The following is a 26958-nucleotide window of genomic DNA, read 5'->3' on the forward strand; positions in this document are numbered from 1 at the left end:
GGTGTACAGTGCAAGCACGAGAAAGGGTGTGGACATTGTGATGACGTCACTAAAAATAATCCCCGCCCTTCTACACCAGTAGCGGAAGTTCCGTTGAGATTCTGGGACAGCAAGTGGTGAGTGTATGAATTTGTATTAGCGGGCCGCGGTTTTACAATACTCCTTTACCCCATCCGAACCGAACCCATATGGGCCTTTTGGTTACCGCTTTGGTTGAAGGGCATGGGGAAGTGATGTATTCAAATACCTGGTCGAATTTAGCTCACATGTCAATCGAACCAAGCTCGAAAGAGACCGGAGGGCAGTCTATTACAGATTGCTGCTCTGTGGTTAGCTTTCTGGTCATCATTGAGCATTTGAGGATGTGTAGCCAGCTAAACAGGATTAATCTGACTGCTTGGATGTAGATGGCTAGCTTATCAACGTTTTTGAAACAATCTAGCTAGCGGCTTTGCACTTAACCTCTCCTGAATTTCCCCACCGGGTTGCACAACGCAACGGCTGTGTAGCAGCGAGCTAAGATGCATCTCTCAGCCCCCCATTGTTTCTTCATACCCTTCCTTTAGCTAGCTACAGTAACTAATTAACAACATATCCGTACCCTCGATCGCTAGTTGTCAATGTATTGCCACATATGTCTACGTCAAATAATTAAACTAAACTAGCTAATATATTACGATAACTGACGTGTTGCAAGTAGCCACACCAGCTAATGCGTTAGCTAGCATGCGTAACTTGGTTTACTAACAAAATCAGGGGTGTAAATCATTAATCCAAACAGTGTAGTTTTCAACTAAAACGATATTTTCAATTGGGAAATTCCAGGTATGTCCCTTTTTTAAGAAACATTTTGCAACAGAATCGGCGGAATTAATACACCCCAGTGTTGCTGGTTCTAGCTGGCTATACTGAACTGCCGCATATTACTCGATTCTTGCCTGGTGGCTTGAATTTACGCACCGGGTAAACCTTACAGGGTTTTTATTCCCGGTAACAATTTGCGCTTGACTACTGAGAAAATGGAGCCAGTATCTGCTGTAAATAAAGGGCCAAGGCGGCACATTATTTTTACGCCAACAACTGAACCAGTCAAAGTTTGGTTTCTGTTTAATGCAAGTCAGATGCGAACGCGTGATGTTGTAGCGGTGCATGGACGGCATTGTTTGTATCATCCATAGAAGGCTTGCTGAGAGAGCTGACCGTGAAATCGGTGCATTTCCTTCCATCCATGCTTAGCTATTTAACAACTGCTGACAGGGGATCATGGAAAATCAGTGCAGGACAAGCAGCGATTTCGCCTTTGTCTTTGAAGGGACTGAGGATTTTTGCCTTGCAAATACAATTACAGGCAGGCTAACGTTAAGTGACGGCATAAAGTCAAAGATTATACAGGCATGCAGGAACAAAGCCTCCACTTTGTCATTGATGCTAGTATCCAATTCACCAGCGAGGGTTAGTGCTATCCGGACTACTTGGGACGTCCCTAAACTTTTACATAGCCCAAGCCTAACCCTTACCTTAACCATTTTTAAATGTTAACTTCAATGGGGTAGGGATGTCCCAAGGATCCCGGGTTACAAGGACAGAGTGCTGTAGGCTTACCTGCATGGGGGAATCATATAGCTTGGTTGTTTTGGAGTGGGACAAAATTAACTAAACAAATATTAGCTATTCATCACCACTTGAAGGTACAACCTTTTTTTTAAGGTAGGCACTAAGCCTATTGAAGTGTACAATAGCTGACCGTGACAAGGAAATGAGGCAAAGGCATAATGAGCATGCGTGTCATTGCATTACAGAAAGTTATTGTGATGCGTGACGCACGGTCTTGTTCTATCTCCCTATTGAGCCTGTCATTCTCATTCCCCTGATTTGGCTCTTTCTCTGTCTCCCTTTGCTTTCACTAACTACAGGTCATTAGGTGGGTGGAATTGTAACTAACTCAGTGTTTAATCTCCCTGAAGGTTTATACATTAACCACCTCCTCACTTTTCCTTTTTAATTTCTCCTCTCATTGTTTTTTTCTCTTTGCTTGCCTCAATCTTTTTTCATATGTCGCTCAAGCTAACGCTATGAGGGTATTAAATGTTGACTGAAAACAATATGCTCTAGCTAGCCGATATCCGTTTTCTGTGTATAGGCAGTGGCACTGATACTAGCCTATTTGCATTTTGGTTAATAACAGATTTGCAGTTAGGAGTGCATTTAGTTAATGAGTTTCAGTACTTCCTGACTGAGGAGATTACTCTCAGTACTCAGCCTGTCTCATTGGTTCATAGCAGCCATAAACTGCGGCATGCACAGGTCTTTAGTCATCATGTCTGTCCCTATGATGAATAGCAGCATTGATAACCAGCCACATCATTGATATGCCCTTCCCCCTCTCTCTAGCACTCCTTACAGTGTATGTGTGGCAACAACATGTCTGTGCCGCTGCTCGCCGAGGCTGTGACGGTGTCTGGGACAGAGAAGGAGACCGCTGCGGTGAGAGAGCACACCAACACCATAGTGTAACTTAGGGCATCCATCAGCAAATTTGGCCACTTATTGCTAAGCTTGCCATGCTGAACTTAATCTGTTCAGAGGTTCTGTGAACTAGGGCAGGGACGATACCAGTATCACAATAGTCCTATATAAACCTGCTGTATATAAATTATTGCCTGCTTTGAATTGGAAAATAAATGTGACTCTGGATGACATCATAATGATGTTTGTTTCTAACATTAGGGCATTTTCCTTAAGAGGATAGATCCGCTTTGTGTTTTATTTACTTGCCACGATACTAACGAGTATCGCGGTACTGTTATGGTCCCGGCCCTACCGTGAACCCACTGGGCAAAAACGGGTTGTTTCAATGTCAAAAAAATAATCTATGCGATGACGTTGAATCAAGGTGGAAGACTGATTGGATTAGCAAAAATGTAGTCTTTTTTTCTTTCACTCAACTTTTTACCTATGTCCGATGAAGTGACATTTTTGTTGATTTCACATTGAATTCACATTAGTTGACAACTCCACCAAATGTAAATAAAAAAACCGTTGAACTGTGCTATGTTAAAATATTGTCGCTTAAAGGGATAACAAACCAATTACACAAGTTGTGGGTCTGCAAGCACTTGTTAGGTCAAAACCAACTCAATTAATTTGTGAAGGTGCGTATTAGATTTTTACGTAGTGTACAAAAAAATCAATATGGCTCACCAAATTCAGATCTTCTCTTATGATGCCTCTGATAAATGCTATTCTTTAGAGTTGACAAGCAGTAATATAAACTGAGTCATCTTGGCAACAGCAGGAATTTGTCCTTTGTTTTTGCTGTTGGGCATGATTCACTTGAACCTGGTGTTCATATGCAAATACAGTGCAGTAGCCAGTAAACTGGCATGCTCTTTGATGTTCATAATGCACCATTAGCCAATGTAAAACTGTCAATCTCCCTATCTCTACCACAGGTGATCTTCCTTCATGGTTTGGGTGACTCAGGGTGAGTTTCCTGTCTTAAGCCTGTCTCAGACTTCCCAGCATTTCACAAACACTTTTTTTTCTTGCGGCAAATCGAAATTCAGCAGCAGATGTCGGCGCTCCTTCGTCAGTGGTTTGACAACAGTACTACTCCTAGTAAGATTGGGAACCATGGACCGGATTCTTCAATTAAGTGTTTGTCATTCAACAAAAACTGTTAGTTTTCATGCAAATGTTTTCACTAGAGAAATACTGCACCAAACATCTTAGTTAGATGTAAAATGGCGTGACTAAGACCTCCCCGGCAAAAGCGTCAAATTGAATTACAGATTTCCTGACTATTTTGAGGAAGTGTCTATCAACACTTCTATGGTCATTGATGTATACTGCCTATGTTGCTACAGCGTCTCAAGGAGTAAAATTTCATTTTTTAAAATTGTTTTTCAAGCGAAGGTCTTTTAAGGGAGTATGCGAGGCACAGACGTTCGCTTCGCCTAGCCGAGTTCTGCTAGGAGCAAACCTAACCTAGTATGCTGCGCCTTTTATTCTCTGTATAAATCTAATAGCCTAATCTGTATTAGGTCTTCCCTGTGGCTCAGTTGGTAGAGCATGGTGTGTGCAACGCCAGGGTTGTGGGTTCGATTCCCTCGGGGCCCAGTACAAAAAAAGTACAAAAAAAACATTGAAATGTATGCATTCACTACTGTAAGTCGCTCTGGAAAAGAGCGTCTGCTAAATGACTAAGATGTAAAATGTATAGAGTACCACTTTCTCTCTCTGAATTGCTCTTCCTCTTCTCAGGCATGGCTGGGCAGACACCATGACTGCTATCCAACTGCCACATGTTAAGTATATCTGCCCCCACGCGTAAGTCTTTGTATTATCTTTCATATGTTCTGACATGTTTTATTTCTCTTCTTGAGTGCCTCAGTTTCTAGAGTGTTGCCGTCAGAGTCGAATCTTATCCTTGGTAGTCTCTTATCTTTCTATACAACCATTTAGTCCTCGAACCTAGTAGAGCATGTGTCCATTGATGAATTTGTTTCTCCACAGGCCCAGAATCCCTGTCACTCTTAATATGAAGATGACCATGCCTTCATGGTGAGTCATGTTTGCGCTGATCTAAAACATTTCCCATTGGCCAATGGCTTGACTGTAAACTACACTTCAGTGGAAAAGAGATTTCCTTTTGGTGAGAGATTTTGTGAACATGGAATTCCTTCAAAGACACGCACACTACCAGGACACCAGAGGCACATAAGATGTACAGTGAGCGCCAAAAGTATTGGGACAGTGACATTTTTGTTGTTTTGGCTCTGTACTCCAGCACTTTAGATTTGAAATGATACTATGACTATGAGATTAAAGCTGACAGTGCACTGTAATTTGAGGGTATTTTCATCCATATTGGGTGAAACGTTTCGAAATTACAGCACTTTTTGTACATAGTCCCCCGATTTTAGGGGACCCGAGGTTTTGGGACAAATTCACATATGTGTATTAAAGTAATCAAGTTTTGTATTTGGTCCCATATTTCGAGCACGCAAGGATTACATCAAGATTGGGACTCTACAAACTTGTTGGATGCATTTGCTGTTTGTTTTGGTGGTTTCAGATTATTTTGTGCCCGATAGAAATTAATGGTAAATCATGTATTGTCATTTTGGAGTAACTTTTATTGTAAATAAGATTAAAATAAGTTTCTAAACACTTCTACATTAATGTGGATGCTACCATGATTACGGAAGGTCCTGAATAAGTTGTGAATAATGATGAGTATGATATTAATGTGTTTAACTTTCACTCATTTCAAATCCAAACTGCTGGAGTACAAAGCCAAAACGACAACAAATGTCACCGTTTCAATACTTTTGGAGCTCATTGTATGAGATGAGTATTACATCGTCTGAACGTGGATCTGTGTGTTTCTTCAGGTTTGACCTGATGGGTCTCAGCCCAGATTCTCCAGAAGACGAGGCTGGCATCAAGAGGGCAGCGGAGAACAGTAAGTCATTCAGTGTGACACAAGTATTATGCATGTTATAAAGACTGTGTTCAGACCCCTTGAATTTTTCCACATTTTGTTTCGTTACAGCCTTATTTTAAAATGGATTAACTCATTTCCCCCCCTCTTCATTCTACACACAATACCCCATACTGACAAAGCTAAAACAGGTATATAGAAATATTTGCCAATGTATAAAAAATAAATTAAAAGCCAAGAGTCTTCTTGGGTATGACGCTACAAGCTTGACACGCCTGTATTTGGGGAGTTTCTCCCGTTCTTCTCTGCAGATCCTCTCAAGCTCTGTCAGGTTGGATGGGGAGTGTCGCTGCACAGCTATTTTCAGGTCTCTCCAGAGATGTTCAATCGGGTTCAAGTCTGGGCTCTGGCTGGGCCAATGAAGCACATTCAGAGACTTAAGCCACTCCTGCGCTGTCTTGGCTGTGTGCTGAGGGTGGTTACCCTGTTTGAAGGTGAACCTTCACTCCAGTCTGAGGTCCTGAGTGCTCTGGAACAGGTTTTCATCAAGGATCTCTCTGTACTTGACTCTGTTTATCTGTGCCTCGATACAGACTGGTCTCCCTGCCGCTGAAAAACATCCCCACAGCATGATGCTGCCACCACCATGCTTCACCGTAGGGATGGTATTGGCCAGGTGATGAGCAGTGCCTGGTTTCCTCCAGATGTGACGCTTGGCATTCAGGCCAAAGAGTTCAATCTTGGTTTCATCAGAGCAGAGAATCTTGTTTCTCATGGTCTGAGAATCCTTTAGGTGCCTTTTACTCCAAATGGGCTATCATGTGCCTTTTACTGAGAAGTTGCTTCCGTTTGGCCACTCTACCATAAAGGTCTGATTGGTGGAGTGCTGCGGTTGTCCTTCTAGAGCTCTGTCAGTGACCATCGGGTACTTGGTCACCTCCCTGACCAAGGCCCTTCTCCCCCGATTGCTCAGTTTGGCCGGGCGTCCAGCTCTAGGAAGATTTTTGGTGGTTCCAAACTTCTTCCATTTAAGAATGATGGAGGCCACTGTGTTCTTGGGTACCTACAATGCTGCAGCCGTTTTTTGGTACCCTTCCATAGATCTGTGCCTATTAACATAACCATGTTAGCTAAAACAGTGTGCATCATAACTAGACATTGGGTATATTTTTCTTTTGCCAAAACTTGCCTACCTGGTTAAATAAAGGTGAAATAAATCAATATGTTCAGCCTCTGTTTTCACCCTACTTCTCCACAGTCAAAGCCATAATCGACCACGAGGTAAAGAATGGAATACCCGCCAATCGTGTGATGCTTGGAGGGTTCTCTCAGGTGAGGTCAATCGCTCTGATCGCTCTATTTTTCCAGTTCCTGATTGTCAGTGATTTTTCAACATTGCTGTTGAAACTGTGTAAACTATGTGAACCATGAACAACATCTCCATAGGTCTAAACACATTCTACCCCCCCCCTATTTTTCACTGTCTCCCAGGGTGGGGCTCTGTCCTTGTATACCGCCCTCACCTGTCAGCAGCAATTGGCGGGTGTGGTTGCTCTCAGTTGCTGGCTGCCGCTTCACAAGAGTTTCCCACAGGTACATTTACACAGCTTACTTGTTTCTCTACAATTTCTGGTACTCAGTCCCCTGAATATTCCACAGAGCTGTTTCTTTTATTACCGGGCTGGATTCTAAACTGGAAAATGTTCTTCTCTCCATTGCTCTTGATGATTTTGCTGTAAAGATATGAATGAACTGAATAGGTAATTTGACGTTAGAACCTGGTCTTGGTCTTCACTTTTTGCTTTTAATAATTGAATGTAATGGTCTGTTGTGCCCATTAGGCGGCGAGCACCAGTGGGAATAGGGACATGCCCATACTGCAGTGTCATGGGGAGATGGACCCCATGATCCCAGTGCAGTTTGGGGCCATGACGGCCGAGAAGCTCAAGATCATCGTCAACCCTCAGAAAATCACCTTCCGGACCTACCCGGGACTCATGCACAGCTCCTGTCCTCAGGTAAAAGGGGATTTTGGTTGTAACATGCATGAGTATCAATGTTCTATGTGTGCTAATGGTTTTCTATGAGTATCAGCATGGAAGTATTCATGATGTTCGGTTTCTTATACGCTTCTTTATTTTGATCTGACAGGAGATGGCAGCAGTGAAGGAATTCATTGAGAAGCAGTTGCCCCGAATCTGACCTCACCTCAACCCCACTGTGACTCTTAGACGCTGACCTCTCACCTCTGACCTGCCATTCTCTCACAGGAAACAGCCATGAGCACCGCCCCCTCCACACACACACACAAACACAGTAACACTTACTTTCACATAACATCATAATCATAATACATGCCTCATTCCATAAAAATCCAACGCACATCATACTGGACACACCTTTTTATAAACACACAGTTTTGAACACACTGAAGTGTGCAAACAAGTCTTCGCTTTGAGGGAGAATCACTGATAAACACAGTACAACCCCTGGGATTCTTTTATCTTACCCAACCCACCATTATCCCCTCTTTCTTTCTCTGAACCTCCACTCCTGTTTCCCTCCATTGCTGTGTGTGTCAGTGAGTGAAGCAGTAAGTGAGCAGGGGGGCTCCTCCTGTTCCTAGATGCCACCCAGTGTCCGAGTCTGACCCAGGCTGAGGAGATGGCAGGTTCAGCAGCCTGTGGTTCTGGTCCTCAGGCCCCGAGGGTCTGGTGCCGTCTGGAGTGACTCTGGTGCCATGCTGCTGTGTATGCTGTTCCCAACAGGTTCACGGCTGCTGGTGGGGTTGTGGTCGCGCCACAGCTACCCATGGGTGCCCCGTCATTCCTGGGTGCCCGTACTTGTGCTGATTCAATTATCTGACGTTATAAAAACCCAATTGAAATAAAGGAAACCAATGGATCATTACTTTTGCCACAATGTTATGTTCTGTTACCACAATTTAGGGTTATTGATGATGTGTACATTTATGTGATTTATTTTGTTTGCCATAAATGGGCCATGATAAAACTAAATGTATAAAATCAAACATTTCCATTGCCTGAATCCAAAATGATTGTGGCAGGATTGAATTAAATGTATTAACTGAAAGATTAAAATGATACATTTCATACACCTTTAAAGGGCTTAGGGCTTAAAAAATCTAATTGTTTTAGCTACTTGTATTTGTCTATTGCACTGAAGAGATGGTCAGCAAAGATAAAAATAGATTGATAATGTATTACTCCAGATGGTACCAGAACCAGACCAGAACATAAAATGTAGTTCACACAACTCGACTCATTTGACTGCAGCTCTTCCTAGCCGTTCCCTCTTAGCATCTAGCATTTGACCAGTGAGCCATGTTCCATTCCATCCATGTCCAGCACAAATAAGTTTCCGCTCTCACTGACCAAGGTCATTTTTACTGTCAAGCAAAACTATTCACTCATTTGACAACTTACCTTCACCCACTAATACAGTGTGAAAGGTCAGAGTTAACTTTAACCAGGTCTTGTAATTTGACTCTTAAAATTGGTATGCACTGGGAAGGCTGAGAAAAAAAGCTGTTCTTTTATTAATTGAAGGGTGATTTAAAAAAAAAAGCATTAGTCTTGAACAACTTGCGGAGCTTGGTCGTAGGACTTTAACTCTGAGTCATTGTGCTAAAATCAGGTGTTCTGTATTTTCCTTTTGTCAATGTTTTCTCTTTATGATGACCTATTCTGTATTACTGAAACCTAATTTAAAATGGTAGACATTGGAGAATAAAACAACTGTATTAATTGTTCTGCTATTTAATGAATGTCTCTTACTCCCTATTTGTCTTATTACATCTTTCCCCATGTCATCTTCCTTGACCCAGCACGTTTACTTTTCACTTGTATTAGTGGACTACATTTTGTATGCTTTTCTCTCTTCCATCCCTTTTTGCCTTCTAGTCCCATCCTATCACCTAATTCCCTGTGGGACAAGGTTGAATAAAGTGTCTCATGTCTGTTCTCTTGAGTTGTACTTTGTCATTGTTAGAATTTTTACAATTGTGGCTCATTTAGATCTTTCATTTTGTCTCAATGTGTTTTGTCACTTTGTCATCTCATCATTGTGTCTTAATCTGACTGGCTAAAATATGTTGAGCGACTGTTGGTCCCTCAGGTTATTTTATTTTTTAAGACACCTGTATCTGGAATAAATGATGCAAATAACAGTGCATTTGAACAGTTTTTGTTTTTGTCGAACATGATTACAGTAGTAATGTCTCTGGTCTGTGAACTGTACGTCACATTGTTCAAGAAAATACATGTGCAATTCTTTGTTGCAGACATCTGCAGACCATAGAGAATGATAGAGGCCTCTAGTGGCCAAAAGGCCGTTTTAGAATGGGCAGAGCCATTGAGGGCTTCCATTATGCTTCTGCCCCTCTTAAAGTAATCAAAGTAGTCACCTGGGTGGGGATTCCTATGAGTTGTAGCCTCAATGGCGCTGCCCATGCTGTCACAAACGTTAAATTAGGACAGATATAAAGATGAATCCTCTATCTCTATGGTGCAGACACTGAAATATGTATGAATTCGGGTGGTTAATAAACCTCTACAGGATCGGTGTGTCGTCGTCGTCGTCCCCCCCCCCCAACGGGACGGTTGAGCTAACGTAGGCTAATGTGATTAGCATGAGGTTGTAAGTAACAAGAACATTTCCCAGGACAAAGACATATCTGATATGGGCAGAAAGCTTAAATTCTGCACCCTTCCAATTAACAGTAGCTATTAGTGAAAGAATACTATGCTATTGTTTGAGGAGAGTGCACAGTTATGAACTTGAAAATGTATCAATAAACCAATTAGGCACATTTGGGCAGTCTTGATACAACATTTTGAACAGAAATGCAAACGTTCATTGGGTCAGTCTAAAACTTTGCACATACACTGCTGCCATCTAGTAGACAAAATCGAAATTGCACCTAACCTGGAATAATACATTGTGACCTTTCTCTTGCATTTCAAAGATGAGAAAACAAAAACAAAAAAAAATATTATCTTGTATTATCTTTTACCAGATCTAATGTGTTGTATTCTCCTACATTAATTTCACATTTCCACAAACTTCAAAGTGTTCCCTTTCAAATGGTATCAATAATATGCATATCCTTGCTTCAGGTCCTGAGCTACAGGCAGATAGATTTGGGTATGTCATTTTAGGCGAAAAATGAGTTGTGTTTGAAAGTCTGTCACTGAAGTGTAGCCTGATGACATGCATGACTAGGTCTAATACTATTACGCCGTCATCAAGGTAAACATGATGTTTATTGAGACATTTTGCAAAATAACAGTTTCTCCTTCGCCTTCTCTCTAATGTAAACCTTTTCATTTGCCTTTGAGTTGTGTTTCAGAAAGTAAAAAACAAGTATAGCTGTCCTCAAGAGGAGGGAGGTGATTTCAGAAACTCTGGTAATGGAATCCGTCTGCAGCACTGCATTGTCGACAATTGTTTTATAATTCAACACAATTCACAAGCCTATTTTGGTAAAAAAATGCACTTATAGTTAATTATTAACCAAATCTGTCAAAATATAATGTGTAGGTTAGGAGATAGCCAACCACAGATGCATTCTTGTCACTGATGCAAATTGTCTTTTTCCAGACATGGAGGTGCTTATTACATCAAAAAATGATAAGACTAATACATTGTTATAAATTCACAGATAAGATAATGATGTGAGGGAATGACAAAAGAAACAGAAAACGTATTAATGGTGTCATTATTAGACTATAGGCAAACAGTGACTTGACAAAAATTGTAAATGGTATCAAGGCCATGAGGGATTGGTGGATTTCCCAGGCATTGCAGCTGTGCTTTTCCATAGGAATATGACTGTTCCCTTCAATATCAGAAACCTCGATCTTTTTATTTGCATATTCTTGCACCTTTGGTAGTCTGTCAAATTATGAGTGTGAATTGTTTATGTTCCTGCATCTCCACCATGGGTCTTTTGGGTATTTTGTTTTTTACTTGAGACAATAATCTATTTAAACCTATTCCTGGACTAAAAAGAAAAAGTCTGGATATTCTCCATAGAGTATCCTTTTTAGTCCAGTGGGTAAATCTGGGTCCAGGAAACCGGCAGATAGTGCACTGATTCTTTTGACAAGACATGAACCTTTCGCAAAACTTCAAACTCAACTCTCACAGACCACTGTTGTGGGTATGTCCCACTGGCAACTTCCTGTGCCAACTTTGAGTAACTTTCATTGCCATTCAGGACAAGGAACAGGTCATAAGCAATTTCCTGGGTAATGACTACTTTATTGGTGTCCCCTTTCAATTGCCTCTGACAACAACGGTTTAGGTCTGCTGAGGCCAATCTAACCCTCTGTGTCTGGGGTACTGTCATTTCTGATTATTGGCCCAACCTTGCAATGGCAATGCTTTTAAATTAAGACTGACTGAGTGAATCACAGAGCCCCAAATAGTTCAAAATAGTCAAGTGTACCTGTTAGTAGTATTGATTACTGCACTGTAAAAGTAATCCTATATCAGAATATAATAACAAATGTTTGTTGTAATTTTGGATGTATTTACAAAATATATATATATTTAACCAGGCAAGGCAGTTAAGAACAAATTCTTATTTACAATGACGGCCTACCCCAGCCAAACCCAGACGACGCTGGGCCAATTGTACGCCACCCTATGGGACTCCCAATCACGGCCGGATGTGATGCAGCCTGGATTCGCCTCTTGCAATGAGATGCAGTGTCTTAGACCACTGTGCCACTCGGGAGCCCTGTATAGACAAAGAAATGTATAGAGGAAGAGATGCAGAAATAACCAAATTCAATACGTTCAAATCACACGCTTATAAATGAATTACAAGGCTTGTACACTTACAAAATACTGGTTTATAAAACAACAATTGTACCGAGACAAATATAGAATAGCACTTTATTTTTTAGCAAATTCAGTATGTATAAAAATAAGTAAATAATTCATAGAATTAACTTATTATGACAAATCTTGATAAGAGTCCATCCAGGAACCAGTCCAAAAATATAATATAAATAAATATTTAATTATACATATAATAACTAAATAAAGGTACATTTTGCTCTCTCAAGATCTATTATTCAGTGCAAACTTAGCTCATCATAATTGTAAATACATAACACTGCTATAAATACATAACAACTCTTACAACACTGCAATTTAGCCATATAAATCAGGTTGTTGCATATCATCATCTCAACATGATTTCTTATCACTAGGGCATAATATAATACACATCAAACATGATGAAACTGAATGATTAATAATTGAATGATTAATCACATCGGGAGCCATGAAATGTTTTGAAAGGCTGGTCATGGCTCACCGACTGCCCTCTCCCAACAGGACAAAAGGAACACCTATGTGAGAATGTTGTTCATTGACTACAGCTCAACGTTCAAAACCATAGTGCCCACGAATGTCATCACTAAGCTAAGGACCCTGGGACTAAACACCTCCCTCTGCAACTGGATCCTGGACATCCTGACGGGCCGCCCCCAGGTGATAAGGGTAGGCAACAACACATCTGCCACGCTGATCCTCAACCCTGGGCCTCTCAGGGTTGCGTGGTCAGTCCCCTCCTGTACTCCCTGTTCAACCACGACTGCGTGGCCAAACACAACTCCAACGCCATCATTAAGTTTGCTGATGACACAACAATGGTAGGCCTGATCGCCGACAACAATGAGACAGCTTATAGGGAGGAGGTCAGAAAACTGGCAGTGTGGTGCCAGGACAACAACCTCTCCCTCAACGTAGCAAGACAAAGGAGCTGATCGTGGACTACAGGAAAAGGCGGGCCAAACAGGCCCCCATTAACATCGACAGGGCTGTAGTGGAGCAGATAGAGAGTTTCAAGTTCCCTGGTGTCCACATCACCAACAAACTATCATGGTCCAAACACACCAAGACAGTTCTGAAGAGGGCACGACAACACCTTTTCCCATTTCAGGAGGTCCCCAGATCCTCAAAAAGTTATACAGCTGCACCATCGAGAGCATCCTGACCGGTTGCATCACCGCCTGCTATGTCAACTGCTCGGCATCTGACCATACGACGTTACAGAGTGTAGTGCGTACGACCCAGTACATCACTGGGGCCAAGCTTCCTGCCATCCAGGGCCTATATACTAGGGGGTGTCATAGGAAGGCCCCAAAAAATTGTCAAAGACTCCAGTCACCCACACGGCAAGTGATCCCAGAGCCCCAAGTCAAGGACCAGAAGGCTCCTTAACAGCTTCTACCCTCAAGCCATACGACTGCTGAACAATTAATCAAATGGCCACACAGACTATTTACATTGACACCCGATCAATGATAGCAGAGTTGTTCAATTTTATGTACTCTCTACATTTCTATAAAACACAATTTTGCTGACTTGGGACTATACTATGTTTTTCTTCTCTTCTTCACACTCCTTTCCAATCACAGCAGCGGCAGCAGCAACAGCAGAAGCGCCAATGCCACCGTAGCACTCCGCTGAATCTAGGTGGAGCAGCTTCTGCTCCTACTATGCTCATCTGAGCACCCTCCATCACTGTGTGCTCCTCCATCAACCACAGTCTCTCTTCCTCTATGGTTAATACCATGTCTGAGGTTTGGATACCTTTGTCACTTGATTTGAGTGTTTCCGCCTCTTTGTCCATATTACCCTACAGTCTCTCAATCTCTCTGAACATCTCCACATTTAGCATCTCAAGCTCCTGGTCCTTCTCTTGATGTTTCCTCCTACCTCTGTCCCACTCTCTTTGCAGAGCTTGGCTGCCTCTCTCCAACTCCGTCTTCATCTTCTTTAACACTTCTTTCTCTCTTTGTTTTCTTATTCTCTGTACCAACTCATGTCTCTGAATCACCACTAGTCTTTCCTCTAGATGTTCTTTCATTTCATGAAACCTGCGCTTAATCTTCTCAATCTCCTACCCTCCAATCCTCTTCACGGATTTCCTCCAAATGATTTCTATTTGGAAGCCTTTCATCTGTTGTCAGATCCAGCTCAACTTGCGTTGTAGTTGTCTTCTGTCTGAGGTTGTTCTCAGTTTCTTCTTTAAGTTGCGTGGAGTCTTTGATCTGTCTCTGCATCTCAGTCTCCACCAGTTTTTTTTGGGGCTGTCTGTATCTCAGCTCTGATCTGTTGCAGCTGCTTCTTCTCTCTCTCTATTTCCACCATGTTGTTTTCAATCTCCTTTCTCTGTTTGTCTACTTCAGCCATCAGTAGAGCAAGCTCATTCTCCTCATCCTCCTTTTTCAACTGTCCTACTTCCTCAATTGATTCTCTCTCCATCTTCTCTGGTGAGGTTTGTGTTGCAGAATTCACCTGCTCCAGACCTTTGTGCGCTTTATCCATCTCTTCTGAATGCGTTTGTGTCACAGCATTCGTATAGCTCCTTTTGTCTTTATGATTGCTTTTGCTTACATCTTTTTCTGTTCCTTGCTTTACCAGTTTGACTTCCTCCATGTCTCCACTTTCTTGTTTTGTCTCTGCCGTAGGTCATATTTCTTTCTCCCCGTCCATCTCTCTACTGCCTACTGCCATTATATTGTCTACTCCTGAGCTAAGGGTGTCTGTCTCTGCTGAAGACCACTCCAGGGTTTCCATTTTCCTCCCCTTCTATTCTTTAAGTTGAGTAATCCAGTAACCTTCTGTATCCTTTTCTCTCTGGACCACAACCCTTATCTTTTCCATTTGATCCTTCTCACACTTTAATATGTCTTGCTTGTTTTGTATGTCATTCATAATCTCATCCAGCTCTTCTCTCTTTTTCTGTAACTGTTGCCTCAAGATTTCCATTTCCTCCTTATGCTGGTATAGTTGTAGCTGTCTTTGCTCCAACCCATACTTCGCCCTATCTGTCACGGTCTTGATTTTATTAATGTCTTTTTGTATGTCAGCTCTAATTTGTTCTAGATCATGTCACGCCTTCTTGATTCAGTCCATCATGTCTTCCTCTGTGTGAAGTGTCTCAACCTTTTTTTTCTGTCTGTGTTGTATTTGAGATGAAGACAACTTCATCCCTCTGTTTCTGATTGCTGTCTTCTCTTTCCTCCAGCTGTGGCACCTCCATCATTGCTGCACCCTTTCTTTTGTCAATTTCATCCTTCAGTCTTTCTATTTCAGCTGTCATGTGTTCCAACTCATCCATCTCCAACCTTGTCTTTTCCAGTTCATCTCTCTCTTTCCACCAAGTCCATATTGTTCATCATCTCGTCTCTGTCTTTCCATCTCAATCTTAAATTGTTCAAGTGTGTACTTCTCATCCTTTAAGACGGCTGTGAATTGTTCAATATCGCCTCTTTACTGTGTAATCTCAGACTTCATTTCTTCCTTTCAACCATGGCCTTGTTCGAGTCTTTCTTTTCTCTCACTTTGCATCTCAACATCTCACTCTAAAGCAGTCTTCTTTTGCTCCATCTCTTCAATGATTCTCACATTGTCCTCCTTTTGCTTTTCTATTTTGATGGCCATTTCCTCTGTACCCTCTCTCCATGGTCTCCTTCGCAAAGTTCTCTAGATCTTCCAACAGTCTCTGTGACTCTATGGTAACCCGTTTTAGCCCATCCTTCTCCCTCTCTGTCTTCTCTTTTATGCCCTTAGTTTCCACCTTTCTTTCAGTTTTTTCCTGGTCTTTTTGCAAGTCATCCATCACCTGATCTTTCTCTTCTCTCTTCTCCATAGTCGATTCTCTTACGTCTGTCATTGTTGTCTCAGGCTTACTTTGCTCTGGCTCATCCGTTTCCCTCTGGGCCAAACTCCTCAAAGCTACGGTTTGTAACCTCTTTTGTCAACGGTTTCCTATTTTCAAGAGGAGCCATGTCCACCTTTGCTACCTTTGTTACCAACGTAATTTGTTTGTGTGTATCTGGTTGTTCTTGTAGATTAAAAGCAGCACTCTGACTGTTATTTTGTTTTTCTGCTTTTGTATTTCAGATTGCATGTACTCTAGTTCTTTGTATTTCAGATTGCATGTACTCTAGTTCTTTGTATTTCAGATTGCATGTACTCTAGTTCTTTGTATTTCAGATTGCATGTACTCTAGTTCTTTGTATTTCAGAATGCATGTACTCTAGTTCTTTGTATTTCAGAATGCATGTACTCTAGTTCTTTGTATTTCAGAATGCATGTACTCTAGTTCTTTGTATTTCAGAATGCATGTACTCTAGTTCTTTGTATTTCAGATTGCATATACTCTAGTTCTTTCCCTCTGACATTTAGTTCTTTCATTTAACTTTCAATTTCTCCCTTCTGTCTCATGAGGTCTGCACTGACCTGCTCCATGCTCTGCCTCCTCCTCTCTATCTCTGCCATCATGATCTTCAAAGGGTATTGTTGCTCCATTTCCACCATTGTGATTTCTTTTTGGAGTCCTTCTTCCATTTCTTGTGATATTTCCATCTCCACTAGAGATGTCTGTGTTGAAGCATTAGTCAGGTGTTTTATTTTGGTTTCAGCTTCTTCCCTCTCACTCTTGTCAGCGGATTTGACTACCTCATCATCTTCTCTCAGTGTATCTATGTCTGCCATACTTACCATTGCTTCATTTTGCTGTTGGGCATCCATTTCTTCTACATCCACCTTATCCCATTTTGTCTTCTCCATCATTCTGTCTAGATGTTCTGACCTCCTCTGTAAATCAGTCTTGATCTGGCCCATTTCTTCCATCTCTCTTTCAGTCTCAATCTTCATTTATTCCAGATCATCTTTCTCCTTCGATATTATGTTCTTGATATTTTGAATTACTTTTTTCTCATCAATAACACTTTCAATTCCTGCCCTTTCTTTCTTCCTGGATTTGGGCAGTCATGTTTTCAACATGATCCTTTTTTCTCTAAGGATCCTCCATGAGGTTTTCTAGATTCTCAGATCGTGTCTGTAAATCAGCCTTGATCTCTTTCTTCCAGCTCATTCTTTTCATCTTGATTTGTTTGTTTGTCTTGTTCGATTTCCTCTCTTTGTGTTTGCATTTCAGACACCAGTAATTTAAACTCATCTTTGCCTTTTATTGCCAACTCTCTTGTTCTCTCAAGCTCCTCTTTCTCATTTTATATCTCATGTTTCAGATGTTCAAGTTCTTCTCTGTCCTGTTTCAGATGTTGTTTTTGTCCCCCATCTATTTAAGCCTTTGTCCTTATCATATCATCCTTCTCCCTCTTTGTCATTTCAATGATGTCTTCCAATTCCTCCTTTTGTATCTCTTCCAGTTCATTATTTTCTATGATTATAGCATTTTGTGTTTTGTCTCTTTTTGTCTGTCGATGTCCGTTTGAATGTTTTCCAACTCTTCCTTTTTTACATTTAACTCTTCCATTTGGGTTGCAATTTCATCTCTCTGTAGTTGTATTTCAACATGAATCTGCTCCAGATGTTCTTTAATCTTCCCAATATTCTCTTTCATATTCTGCTCTTCCTCTTTCAGTGCAACATCTGATTTTTCACTCCATCTTCTTCTCCTTCTAACTCAACCTGTCTTTGTTCCAGCTTACGAATATCGATTTCCATCATGCCCTTGGTGTTACCCGGATTGGAACAGGGGAACCCAAGAGCAGACTCAGACCAGGAGACTGGGATTAAGTAACCAAGGTATTTATTGAAACACAGGGGGAGATGGAATGCAGGTCAGGGGAAGCTCGGGCGGGTTGCTGGAAACCAGGTGCGGGGGCTGAGGCTGGAGCGAGAGGGGTTGAGACAGGGTAAGCAGGTCCGGAGGGGAATCCAAGGGAGTAGTAGAGTGGGGAATCCAGGACAGAGTAGCAGGATGACAAGACGTGGGACTGGAGACACGACCAGAGTCAGAGCGAGCAGAAAAGTAGCGGATAGGAAAACAGCATCAGGCAAGGAAAACAGGCACAACAGGTTAGCAGGATCTGAATAGTAACAAACGGCCAGAAACGTAGACTGACTGAGCAGAGATTACGATCGGTCAGCGTGGAAGTGGCAGGGCTGAGTATTTGTAGACGTCTTGATTATGGAACAGATTGCAGCTGGTGGGGATCTGCTCTGACTCCAGCACACCTGTCTCCGCCCACACAATCACACACACACACACACACACACACACACACACACACACACACACACACACACACACACACACACAGAGAGGAAGAGGGAGAGAGTACTGGGGGAATGGCGGCAGGTCAAGGAGACACAGGATGAGCAGTAGAGGGCGTTGCAGGAGCAGATGTGACACTTGGTGTTATCCAGTTCTTCATTTGTTGCAAGTTTTTTCTACTTTGATATCATGTCCTTCAGGTTTTCTGTTTCTTGTTTCTCTGTCTTTATCTCAGCTTTCATAATTTCCAGTTCAGCCTTCTTTGTCTTGGTATCCTCAGTAACATGTTCAATTTCCACATTTTTATTTTGCATTTGGAAAGCCCTGTCCTTAACATGTTCCCTTTCACACTTTGTCTCTTCCATGAGGTTGTCTAGATTCTCTGACTGTGTCTGTAAATAATTTTCGATCTTTCAAAACTCATCCTTCTCATTTTGTATCTTTAGTTTGTTCTCCTCTTTTTCCTTTCTTTTCTTTCTATTTCAGACTTCATAGATTCCAGCTCATCCTTCTCTATCATTGCCAGCTAGTTGGTGGGTTCCAGGTCCTCTTTCTCTTTATGTATGTCATGACCTTCAACTTCTTCCAGGTCCTTTTTGAGCTTATCCTACAAGATGGTTTCCATAGGCTCTGTCTGTGTTTGTACTTCAGCATTTATCACATCTTCATTATTAAACTCACCTTCTGCACCTGCTTCCTGATTCCCAGCGTTTTACGTTACAGAATACTACCTCACAATATGGAAGCAGCTGAGGATAAAATCATCTTCCAGATGGTCAAGGAACAGGGTCATCTACTCCACCAACACCACGACCAGCTGGCGCAACTGGGTATTGCCATGGAGGAGGTCCTCCGTGTCCTCCACCACCTCGACACCACCAGCGAGGCTCTCCATACCTCTATCAGAAGGCCTCCTACCACAGGTCGTCACAGTGAGCCAGTCCCCCAGCCTACCCAGCTGTTTGCCCAGGTCAGCGATGCCCGACTGTCCCTTCCGGAGAAGTATGACGGTACTCCATCAAAATGCCGTGGCTTTCTACTCCAGTGCTCCCTCCATACCCCTATCAGACGGGAGCCCCCATCATTGAGAGGTACAAGGTTGCCACGGTTATTTCCCTGCTGACCGGATGGGCATTGTAGTGGGCTACGGCCGTCATGGAGAGAGGAGAGGAGGAGTTAGGTTCCTATAAGAGGTTCATGGTTCTGTTCACGGCGGTCTTTGACTATCCTCTAGAGGTCAGACCGGGAGGTGAGCAACTTCTCCAACTCCAGCAGGGTGCCCAGACCGCTGCGGAGTACGCCCTCACCTTTCGGACTGTGGCATCCTCCAGCGGATGGAATGAGCCGGCGCTCCGCACTCTTTTCCGGAGAGGACTGCGCAAAGAGGTCCAAACGGAGTTGGCATGTTGGGATGACATCCCATCCTTGGACGCACTCAACGCAATGGTCATCCGTCTGGATAACCTTATGCGGGAGCGGCGGTGCCCACCTCGCCACTCACCTCCCTTCATTGGCTGTCCTGAGGCAGAGTCTGAACCCATGGAGGTAGGGGCCACACCTCAGGTGTTGTCTCTACTGCTCCTCTAGTGGACTCCGGTGCCGCAGGGAATTTCATCGACCAGGCCCTTGCCTTCTCCCTGAACATAACTTTGTACCCGCTCTCCTCTCCTTTTCCGTTCCAAACCCTGGATAAGCGACCATTGGGATCCGGCATAATTACACACATCACAGCACCAATCACCTCACCGTGGGACCCATGCACCAGGAAAGCCTTCTCTTCCTCATCATCACCGTACCTGTACACAAAATCATCCTCGGTCTCCCGTGGCTCCAACGTCACAACCCCACCATCTCCTGGTTGAGGATGAGAATCACCGCCTGGAGACCAGGGTGCCAGAGGACCTGCTTTCCCGTACTCTGTGGTTCCACGTAGATGGAGGGTCCTGTGAGTGCCCTCCAGCCCATCAATCTGTCCCCCGTATCGTTAGCCCCGTGCTTTGGGACGTAGGTGTGGACATCCTCCAGGCTCTGGAGAGGGAACCTGCTCCTGCTACCAGCCCTCCAGAACGCATCTACGTCCCCACGGGGTAAGAGATTGGCTGTTTACCTGGGCAGACATTCTTCGCCACTGGACACCCAGGTATCACCCGCACCATCCAATCCCTCTCCGATAAGCACCAGTGGCTCATCTTGGCGCAGGGCGTCGCCACTATGTCAACTCTTGCTCTGTATGTGCCCAAACCAAATCTCCTGGCATGGTCCAGCAGGAAAACTACTGATGGTTTTACCACTGTTATGGTTGTCGTTGACAGATTTTCTAAATCCTGACATTTTATCCCTCTTTCTGGTCTACCTACCGTTCTCCAGGTCGCTGAGGCACTATTCCAGCAGGTCTTCTAGCACTAGGGCCAGCCTCACATCTGGGTACCAGTGAGTGTGATGCCAGTGAGTGTGAGTGTGATGCCAGTGCAAAAACAATTAAGATAAATAAATAATAAAGTGGGTAAGCAGTCTCATGGCTTGGGGGTAGAAGCTGTTCAGGTGCCTTTTGGTCATGGACACATTTTTTAAACCTTAATTTAACTAGGCAATGACGGCCTACCTAACGCTGTCCGGCACCGAGATGCAGTGCCTTAGACTGCTGCGCTACTCGGGAGAACAATATTCAATTTGAATGAGTGTATGAGATTATTAGACTGATAAGGGTTACATGGATCGTTAATGTGAAATGACTATGACTTACATCAAAAAATAGTTTAAAAAAAACACAAAGAAATGCTTGATTACAAAAAAATCACATCCGGAGATTCCTGATATGTAAATAATTCTGGGCGGAGATACGCATGCGCAAGTGCTATTCCTTTCTAAATCAGGAGATACGTCGACGTTATTGCATCGCCATTTTAGAAAGAAGGAGAGCTGTTCGGAACAATAGCAGTCAGTCAGCTACGTGCGTCAACGTTATAGTACATATTTTTATTTTATCAAGTGATCCTACAACGCAGAAATGTCTCGGGACAGATTTAACCTCAACGTTAGAGGAAATAATCGTGGAGCTGGATTTCAACGCCGGGGAGGTGCTGGTCCGATGCGAGGTGGAATGGGTAACATGAATAATTTCAGACAAAACCAACACCCTTTTCAAAGAGGGCCTCATCCCGGCAACTTTGGAAAACCACCCAACCAGATACCTCAGATAACCCCTCAGAAGCCACCCACACCAACTCTTTCCCAGCCAGGCGCTCAAGCGATTCGGCCACCACCTACTCCTGGCCCTGCGCTAACCATGAAGGGCCCCATACAGCAACAGCAGGCCGCTGCCACAGCAGCTACGGCAGCAGCAGCAACTCCGACGGCCGCCGCAGCAGCAGCAGCAACTCCGACGGCCGCAGCAGCAGCACCTCCGGTGGTCGCACCTCCGGCGGCCGCAGCAACAGCGCCGGCGGCTCAACCAAAAATGCAGTCCCCACCTCCGAAGCCTGTTCCTCCGAAACCCGCACTTTCATCTCCCCCACCAAACCAAATTAAAAAACCCGCTCTCTCATCTCCCCCACCAAACCAGATGAATAGGAACCAGCAAAGACCAGGACCCGGCAACGCCAATGGAAATAAATCTGCACCCGCGAACAAAAAAACTGAACCTCAAACGCAGAAGAACACTTCAAATGAGGCCGAGGAAGCCCACCCTCCCAATGTGAGTCACGACGTTAGCCAGCCATGCTAGCTAACATGCCGTAATTAGTATGTTAGCTACTTACTTAGCTAAAAGACAGGTTATTATATCTAACGTTAGATATGCATATGTATTATGTGAAATAAAAGTGGGCCCGTGGCATTGAGCTAGTTAAGCGTTCCATTCACACGCTGCGGAGTTAGCCTGCTAACGTAACTAGCTAAGCTAGTTGGCTACATGGGAGGCTTGTCGGCCATTTTGTGAGAATCGGGTACATTTCGACAATGTTACTGAAAGCGGATTACTAGCTATGCATCCACACTACGTACCTTAACGTAACGTTTCGAGGAAAGCCACTGTGAAGACACAAATGTCATATTTGTGGTGTCGCGGGGAATAATTTGTTTGCAACAAAATTACACATCAATACATGGCCATTGCTGTTACACATTGAAACACCCGGTGGGAAAAAAACGAAGGCATAAGAAACAAGGCAATGAGACATGAATAGACATTCAGAAACATTACTTAGAATAATTAAAGTTTAACAAGTTTGAGGCATTAATATAGTTGTTGCAGTTCAATAAGGAAAAAACGCTCAAGTTATTTTCCAAGCTCATTTTCATTCGTTAATATATTTGGCCAGGAAAATGATAATGTTAATAAACTAGTTGTAAATTACAAGGATGGGCATAATGCCATTTAATATCATCAAAGGTGAAGATATTTTTTAATATTTACGACCATTCATGACTTTCAAGCCATAGTTTACTCGAATGGTGGCATAAATGCTCTATAGATTCTCAATCAGAATATATATTTTTACCCTTTGTGCTAGAAATCGTTAACAGGGCAGCTTTATCTTTTGGGTAAACCGGACAATTAGGGTGAAGGTAGTCACTTTTGACCAAAGCATGGGTTGTCACTTCCATACCAAAATATTGTATTATGCTCAAATGATTTAATTATATACCAATCGTATCAACATTGTTGCATTTTTGTATTTTTTTTTAATCCAACATGTTCAGGTCATATTTTAAAATAAAATCCAATAAAAATGTATTTGTCACATGCGCCGAATACCATGGGTGTAGTAGACCTTACAGTGAAATGCTTACTTACAAGCCCTTAACCAACAATGCAGTTTTAAGAACAGTAAGTGTAAAGTAAAAAATAAGAAATAGAATTAACAAATAATTAAAGAGCAGCAGTAAAATAACAATAGTGATGCTATAAAATAAGAATTTGTTCTTAACTGACTTGCCTAGTTAAATAAAGGTAAATATACAGGGGTTCCCATACAGTCAATGTGCAGGCACCGGTTAGTCGGGGTAATTGAGGTAATATGTACATGTAGTTAGAGTTAGTGACTTTGCCAAAGTGGGAACAACATTGTAATATGCGTGTTGAGTCCAAGTAAAGGAAGTGGAATTGCTTTGCAAACCTTTTTACATATTTTCTTATTAATATTTTCCTGAAATGTACCAATTAACTCATCAAACGGCAAATTCCCCAATGTTGTCAAACAAATCACATACAAAATGAGTACCCTTGTCAAACCACAAGCCTTTAAAAAGGGGGTTTCTATTAATTTTAATACATCCATTATTCCATATCGCTGTTTCATGGGCGGAAATTTGTGCTTGAGTATCATTCTTCCTGAAATAAATTAATTTGCTTGTGAAACTTCAACAATTTCATAGGTAATTTTCGAGGGTCAAGATCACACTTAAATAGGAATTCAAGTCCACGAAATGTATTGATGTATGATCATAGTCTTTCACTAATTGAGGTTTCTGAATGTGTTTATTCCTCCAAATAATACTATCAATGTTAAAAGATTATCAGAAATATTTTTAGTGATAACTGTTAAAAAATTTTTGGGGAATTGTTATGGGGGCAATGTTGACAGTCACAGCAATGAATTGACATGTGATCGCATTTGTTGAGGTTGAGTCAACCCAGAGGCCATAGAAAGTTTATTGATTCTGTCAATAGCCAATGGAATAGCCGCTTTATCCTTTAGTAAAAGGCCAGTGTCATCGTTTATATCTTTGCCAGAAATACGGCTCCCTTTAAAATTCTCAGGGTTGTTAATAAGGCAGTGTAGGCTAGTGGTTAGAGCGTTGGACTAGTAACCGAAAGGTTGTAAGTTCAAAAATCCCTGAGCTGACAAGGTACAAATCTGTCTTTCTGCCCCTGAACAGGATGTTAACCCACTGTTCCTAGGCCGTCGTTGATAATAAGAATTTGTTCTTAACTGACTTGCCAAGTTAAATAAAGGTAAAATAAATCAAACCTGTGGCTAAAATAAATAAGAGGGGAGATTGGACAACCCTGTCTTATTACTCATAGCCACTGCACTGTTAGTATCATTCTACATCATCCTTATCACTTTAAAGAAATTCTCCCCGAACCCAAAAGTAGAGTTCTAAATAAAGTTGTGCTCTAAAGTGTCAAAAGCCTGCCAAATGAGTTCTGTTATACTCACAGACACCATTCAAACAGTTTTAGAAACTTTAGGGTGTTTTCTATCCATATATAATAAGTATATGCATATTCTAGTTACTGGGCAGGATTAGTAACCAGATTAAATCGGGTACGTTTTTTATCCAGCCGTGAAAATACTGCCCCCTAGCCCCAACAGGTTAAACTCTTACATCTAGATGTGCCGCTAGCGGAACGCCTCGCCAATATCCAATGATAGAGCGTGGCGCGAATTACAAACACCTCAGAAATCCCAAAACTTCAATTTTTCAAACATATGACTATTTTACACAATTTTAAAGACAAGACTTTCCTTTATCTAACCACATTGTCCGATTTCAAAAAGGCTTTACAACGAAAGCAAAACATTACATTATGTCAGGAGAGTACCCAGCCAGAAATAATCAGACACCCATTTTTCAAGCTAGCATATAATGTCACAAAAACCAAAACCACAGCTAAATGCATCACTAACCTTTGATCTTCATCAGATGACACTCCTAGGACATTGTTATACAATACATGCATGTTTTGTTCAATCAAGTTCATATTTATATCAAAAAACAGCTTTTTACATTAGCATGTGACGTTCAGAACTAGCATACCCCCCGCAAACTTCCGGGGAATTCGCTAACAATTTACTAAATTACTCATGATAAACGTTCACAAAAAGCATAACAATTATTTTAAGAATTATAGATACAGAACTCCTCTATGCACTTTATGTCCGATTTTAAAATAGCTTTTTGGTGAAAGCACATTTTGCAATATTCTAAGTACATAGCCCAGCCATCACGGGCTAGCTATTTAGACACCCGGCAAGTTTAGCACTCACCAATATCAGATTTACTATTATAAAAGTTTGATTACCTTTTGTTGTCTTCGTCAGAATGCACTCCCAGGACTGCTACTTCAATAACAAATGTTGGTTTGGTCCAAAATAATCCATCGTTATATCCGAATAGCGGCGTTTTGTTCGTGCGTCCCAGACACTATCCGACATGGTAAATCAGGGTCGCGCGCATGGCGCAATTCGTGACAAAAAAAATCTAAATATTCCGTTACCGTACTTCGAAGCATGTCAACCGCTGTTTAAAATCCATTTTTATGCCATTTTTCTCGTAAAAAAGCGATAATATTCCGACCGGGAATGTCTATTTAGCTAAACAGAGGAAAGAAAACAAAGCTTTCGGTCGACGCGGGCACGAGCCTGAGTCTCACAGTACTGTAACCAGCCACTACCCAAACGCGCTACTTTTTTTCAGCCAGAGCCTGCAAAGCCACGATTCAGTATTTTGCCGCCTTCTGAGAGCCTATGGCAGCCGTAGGAAGTGTCACGGGACAGCTAAGATCCACACTCTTCAATAAACAGAGACAAGAAGAACGACACCTTGTCAGACAGGCCACTTCCTGCATGAAATCTTCTCAGGTTTTTGCCTGCCATATGAGTTCTGTTATACTCACAGACACCATTCAAACAGTTTTAGAAACTTTAGGGTGTTTTCTATCCCAAGCCAATAATTATATGCATATTCTAGTTACTGGGCAGGAGTAGTAACCAGATTAAATCGGGTACGTTTTTTATCCAGCCGTGAAAATACTGCCCCCTAGCCATAACAGGTTAACAACCCTCCAGACGCGCTTCGATGCCATACAACTCTCCTTCCGTGGCCTCCAACTGCTCTTAAATACAAGTAAAACTAAAACTAAATGCATGCTCTTCAACCGATCGCTGCCCGCCCGTCCAGCATCACTACTCTGGACGGTTCTTACTTAGAATATGTGGACAACTACAAATACCTAGGTGTCTGGTTAGACTGTAAGCTCTTCTTCCAGACTTACATCAAACATCTCCAATCCAAAGTTAAATCTAGAATTGGCTTCCTATTTCGCAACAAAGCATTCTTCACTCATGCTGCCAAACATACCCTCGTAAAACTGACCATCCTACCGATACTCGACTTCGGTGATGTAATTTACAAAATAGCCTCCAATACCTTACGCAATAAACTGGATGCAGTCTATCACAGTGCCATCCGTTTTGTCACCAAAGCCCCATATACTACCCACCACTGCGACCTGTACGCTCTCGTTGGCTGGCCCTCGCTTCGTACTTGTCGCCAAAGCCACTGGCTCCAGGTCATCTACAAGACCCTGCTAGGTAAAGTCCCCCCTTAACTCAGCTCACTGGTCACCATAGCAGCACCCACCTGTAGCACGCGCTCCAGCAGGTATATCTCTCTGGTCACCCCCAAAGCCAATTCCTCCTTTGGCCGCCTC

General features: G+C 42.4%; 2 protein-coding genes across 5 annotated transcripts in view; both read left to right on the plus strand.

The window, feature by feature from the left end:
* The first annotated feature begins 15 nt into the window (after positions 1 to 15).
* On the plus strand, positions 16 to 18563 carry lypla2 (lysophospholipase 2). Of its 3 annotated transcripts, none has more exons than XR_006762435.1 (11): positions 16 to 116; positions 2392 to 2484; positions 3453 to 3484; positions 4264 to 4329; positions 4516 to 4563; positions 5397 to 5467; positions 6705 to 6778; positions 6938 to 7039; positions 7288 to 7464; positions 7598 to 7756; positions 18498 to 18563. XR_006762435.1 is itself a non-coding variant. In XM_014177575.2 (11 exons), the coding sequence occupies exons 3-11, from the start codon at positions 2407 to 2409 to the stop codon at positions 7646 to 7648; spliced, it is 699 nt and encodes a 232-aa protein (XP_014033050.1). In that variant the 5' UTR covers positions 88 to 116; positions 1914 to 1921; positions 2392 to 2406; the 3' UTR covers positions 7649 to 9638. The 3 variants fall into 3 exon arrangements, 2 of the variants coding, with proteins under 2 accessions (XP_014033049.1, XP_014033050.1); XM_014177575.2 differs by lacking the exon at positions 18498 to 18563 and adding an exon at positions 1914 to 1921 and having other exon boundaries at positions 88 to 116; positions 7598 to 9638; XM_014177574.2 differs by lacking the exon at positions 18498 to 18563 and having other exon boundaries at positions 7598 to 9638.
* A 2836-nt stretch (positions 18564 to 21399) lies between these two features.
* The window catches only part of sfpq (splicing factor proline/glutamine rich (polypyrimidine tract binding protein associated)), a 33648-nt gene continuing 28089 nt past the window's right edge, over positions 21400 to 26958 (plus strand). Inside the window, exon 1 of one of the 2 annotated variants that reach the window (XR_006762322.1) lies at positions 21400 to 22212. Coding sequence is in view for 1 of the 2 variants with exons in the window: in NM_001139868.1 (NP_001133340.1) it covers positions 21526 to 22212 (687 nt within the window). In the remaining variant the exon portion in view is untranslated. 2 annotated transcript variants of the gene reach the window in all.

This window comes from Salmo salar, chromosome ssa27 (assembly GCF_905237065.1).
Source record: "Salmo salar chromosome ssa27, Ssal_v3.1, whole genome shotgun sequence".
Lineage (NCBI taxonomy): Eukaryota > Metazoa > Chordata > Actinopteri > Salmoniformes > Salmonidae > Salmo > Salmo salar.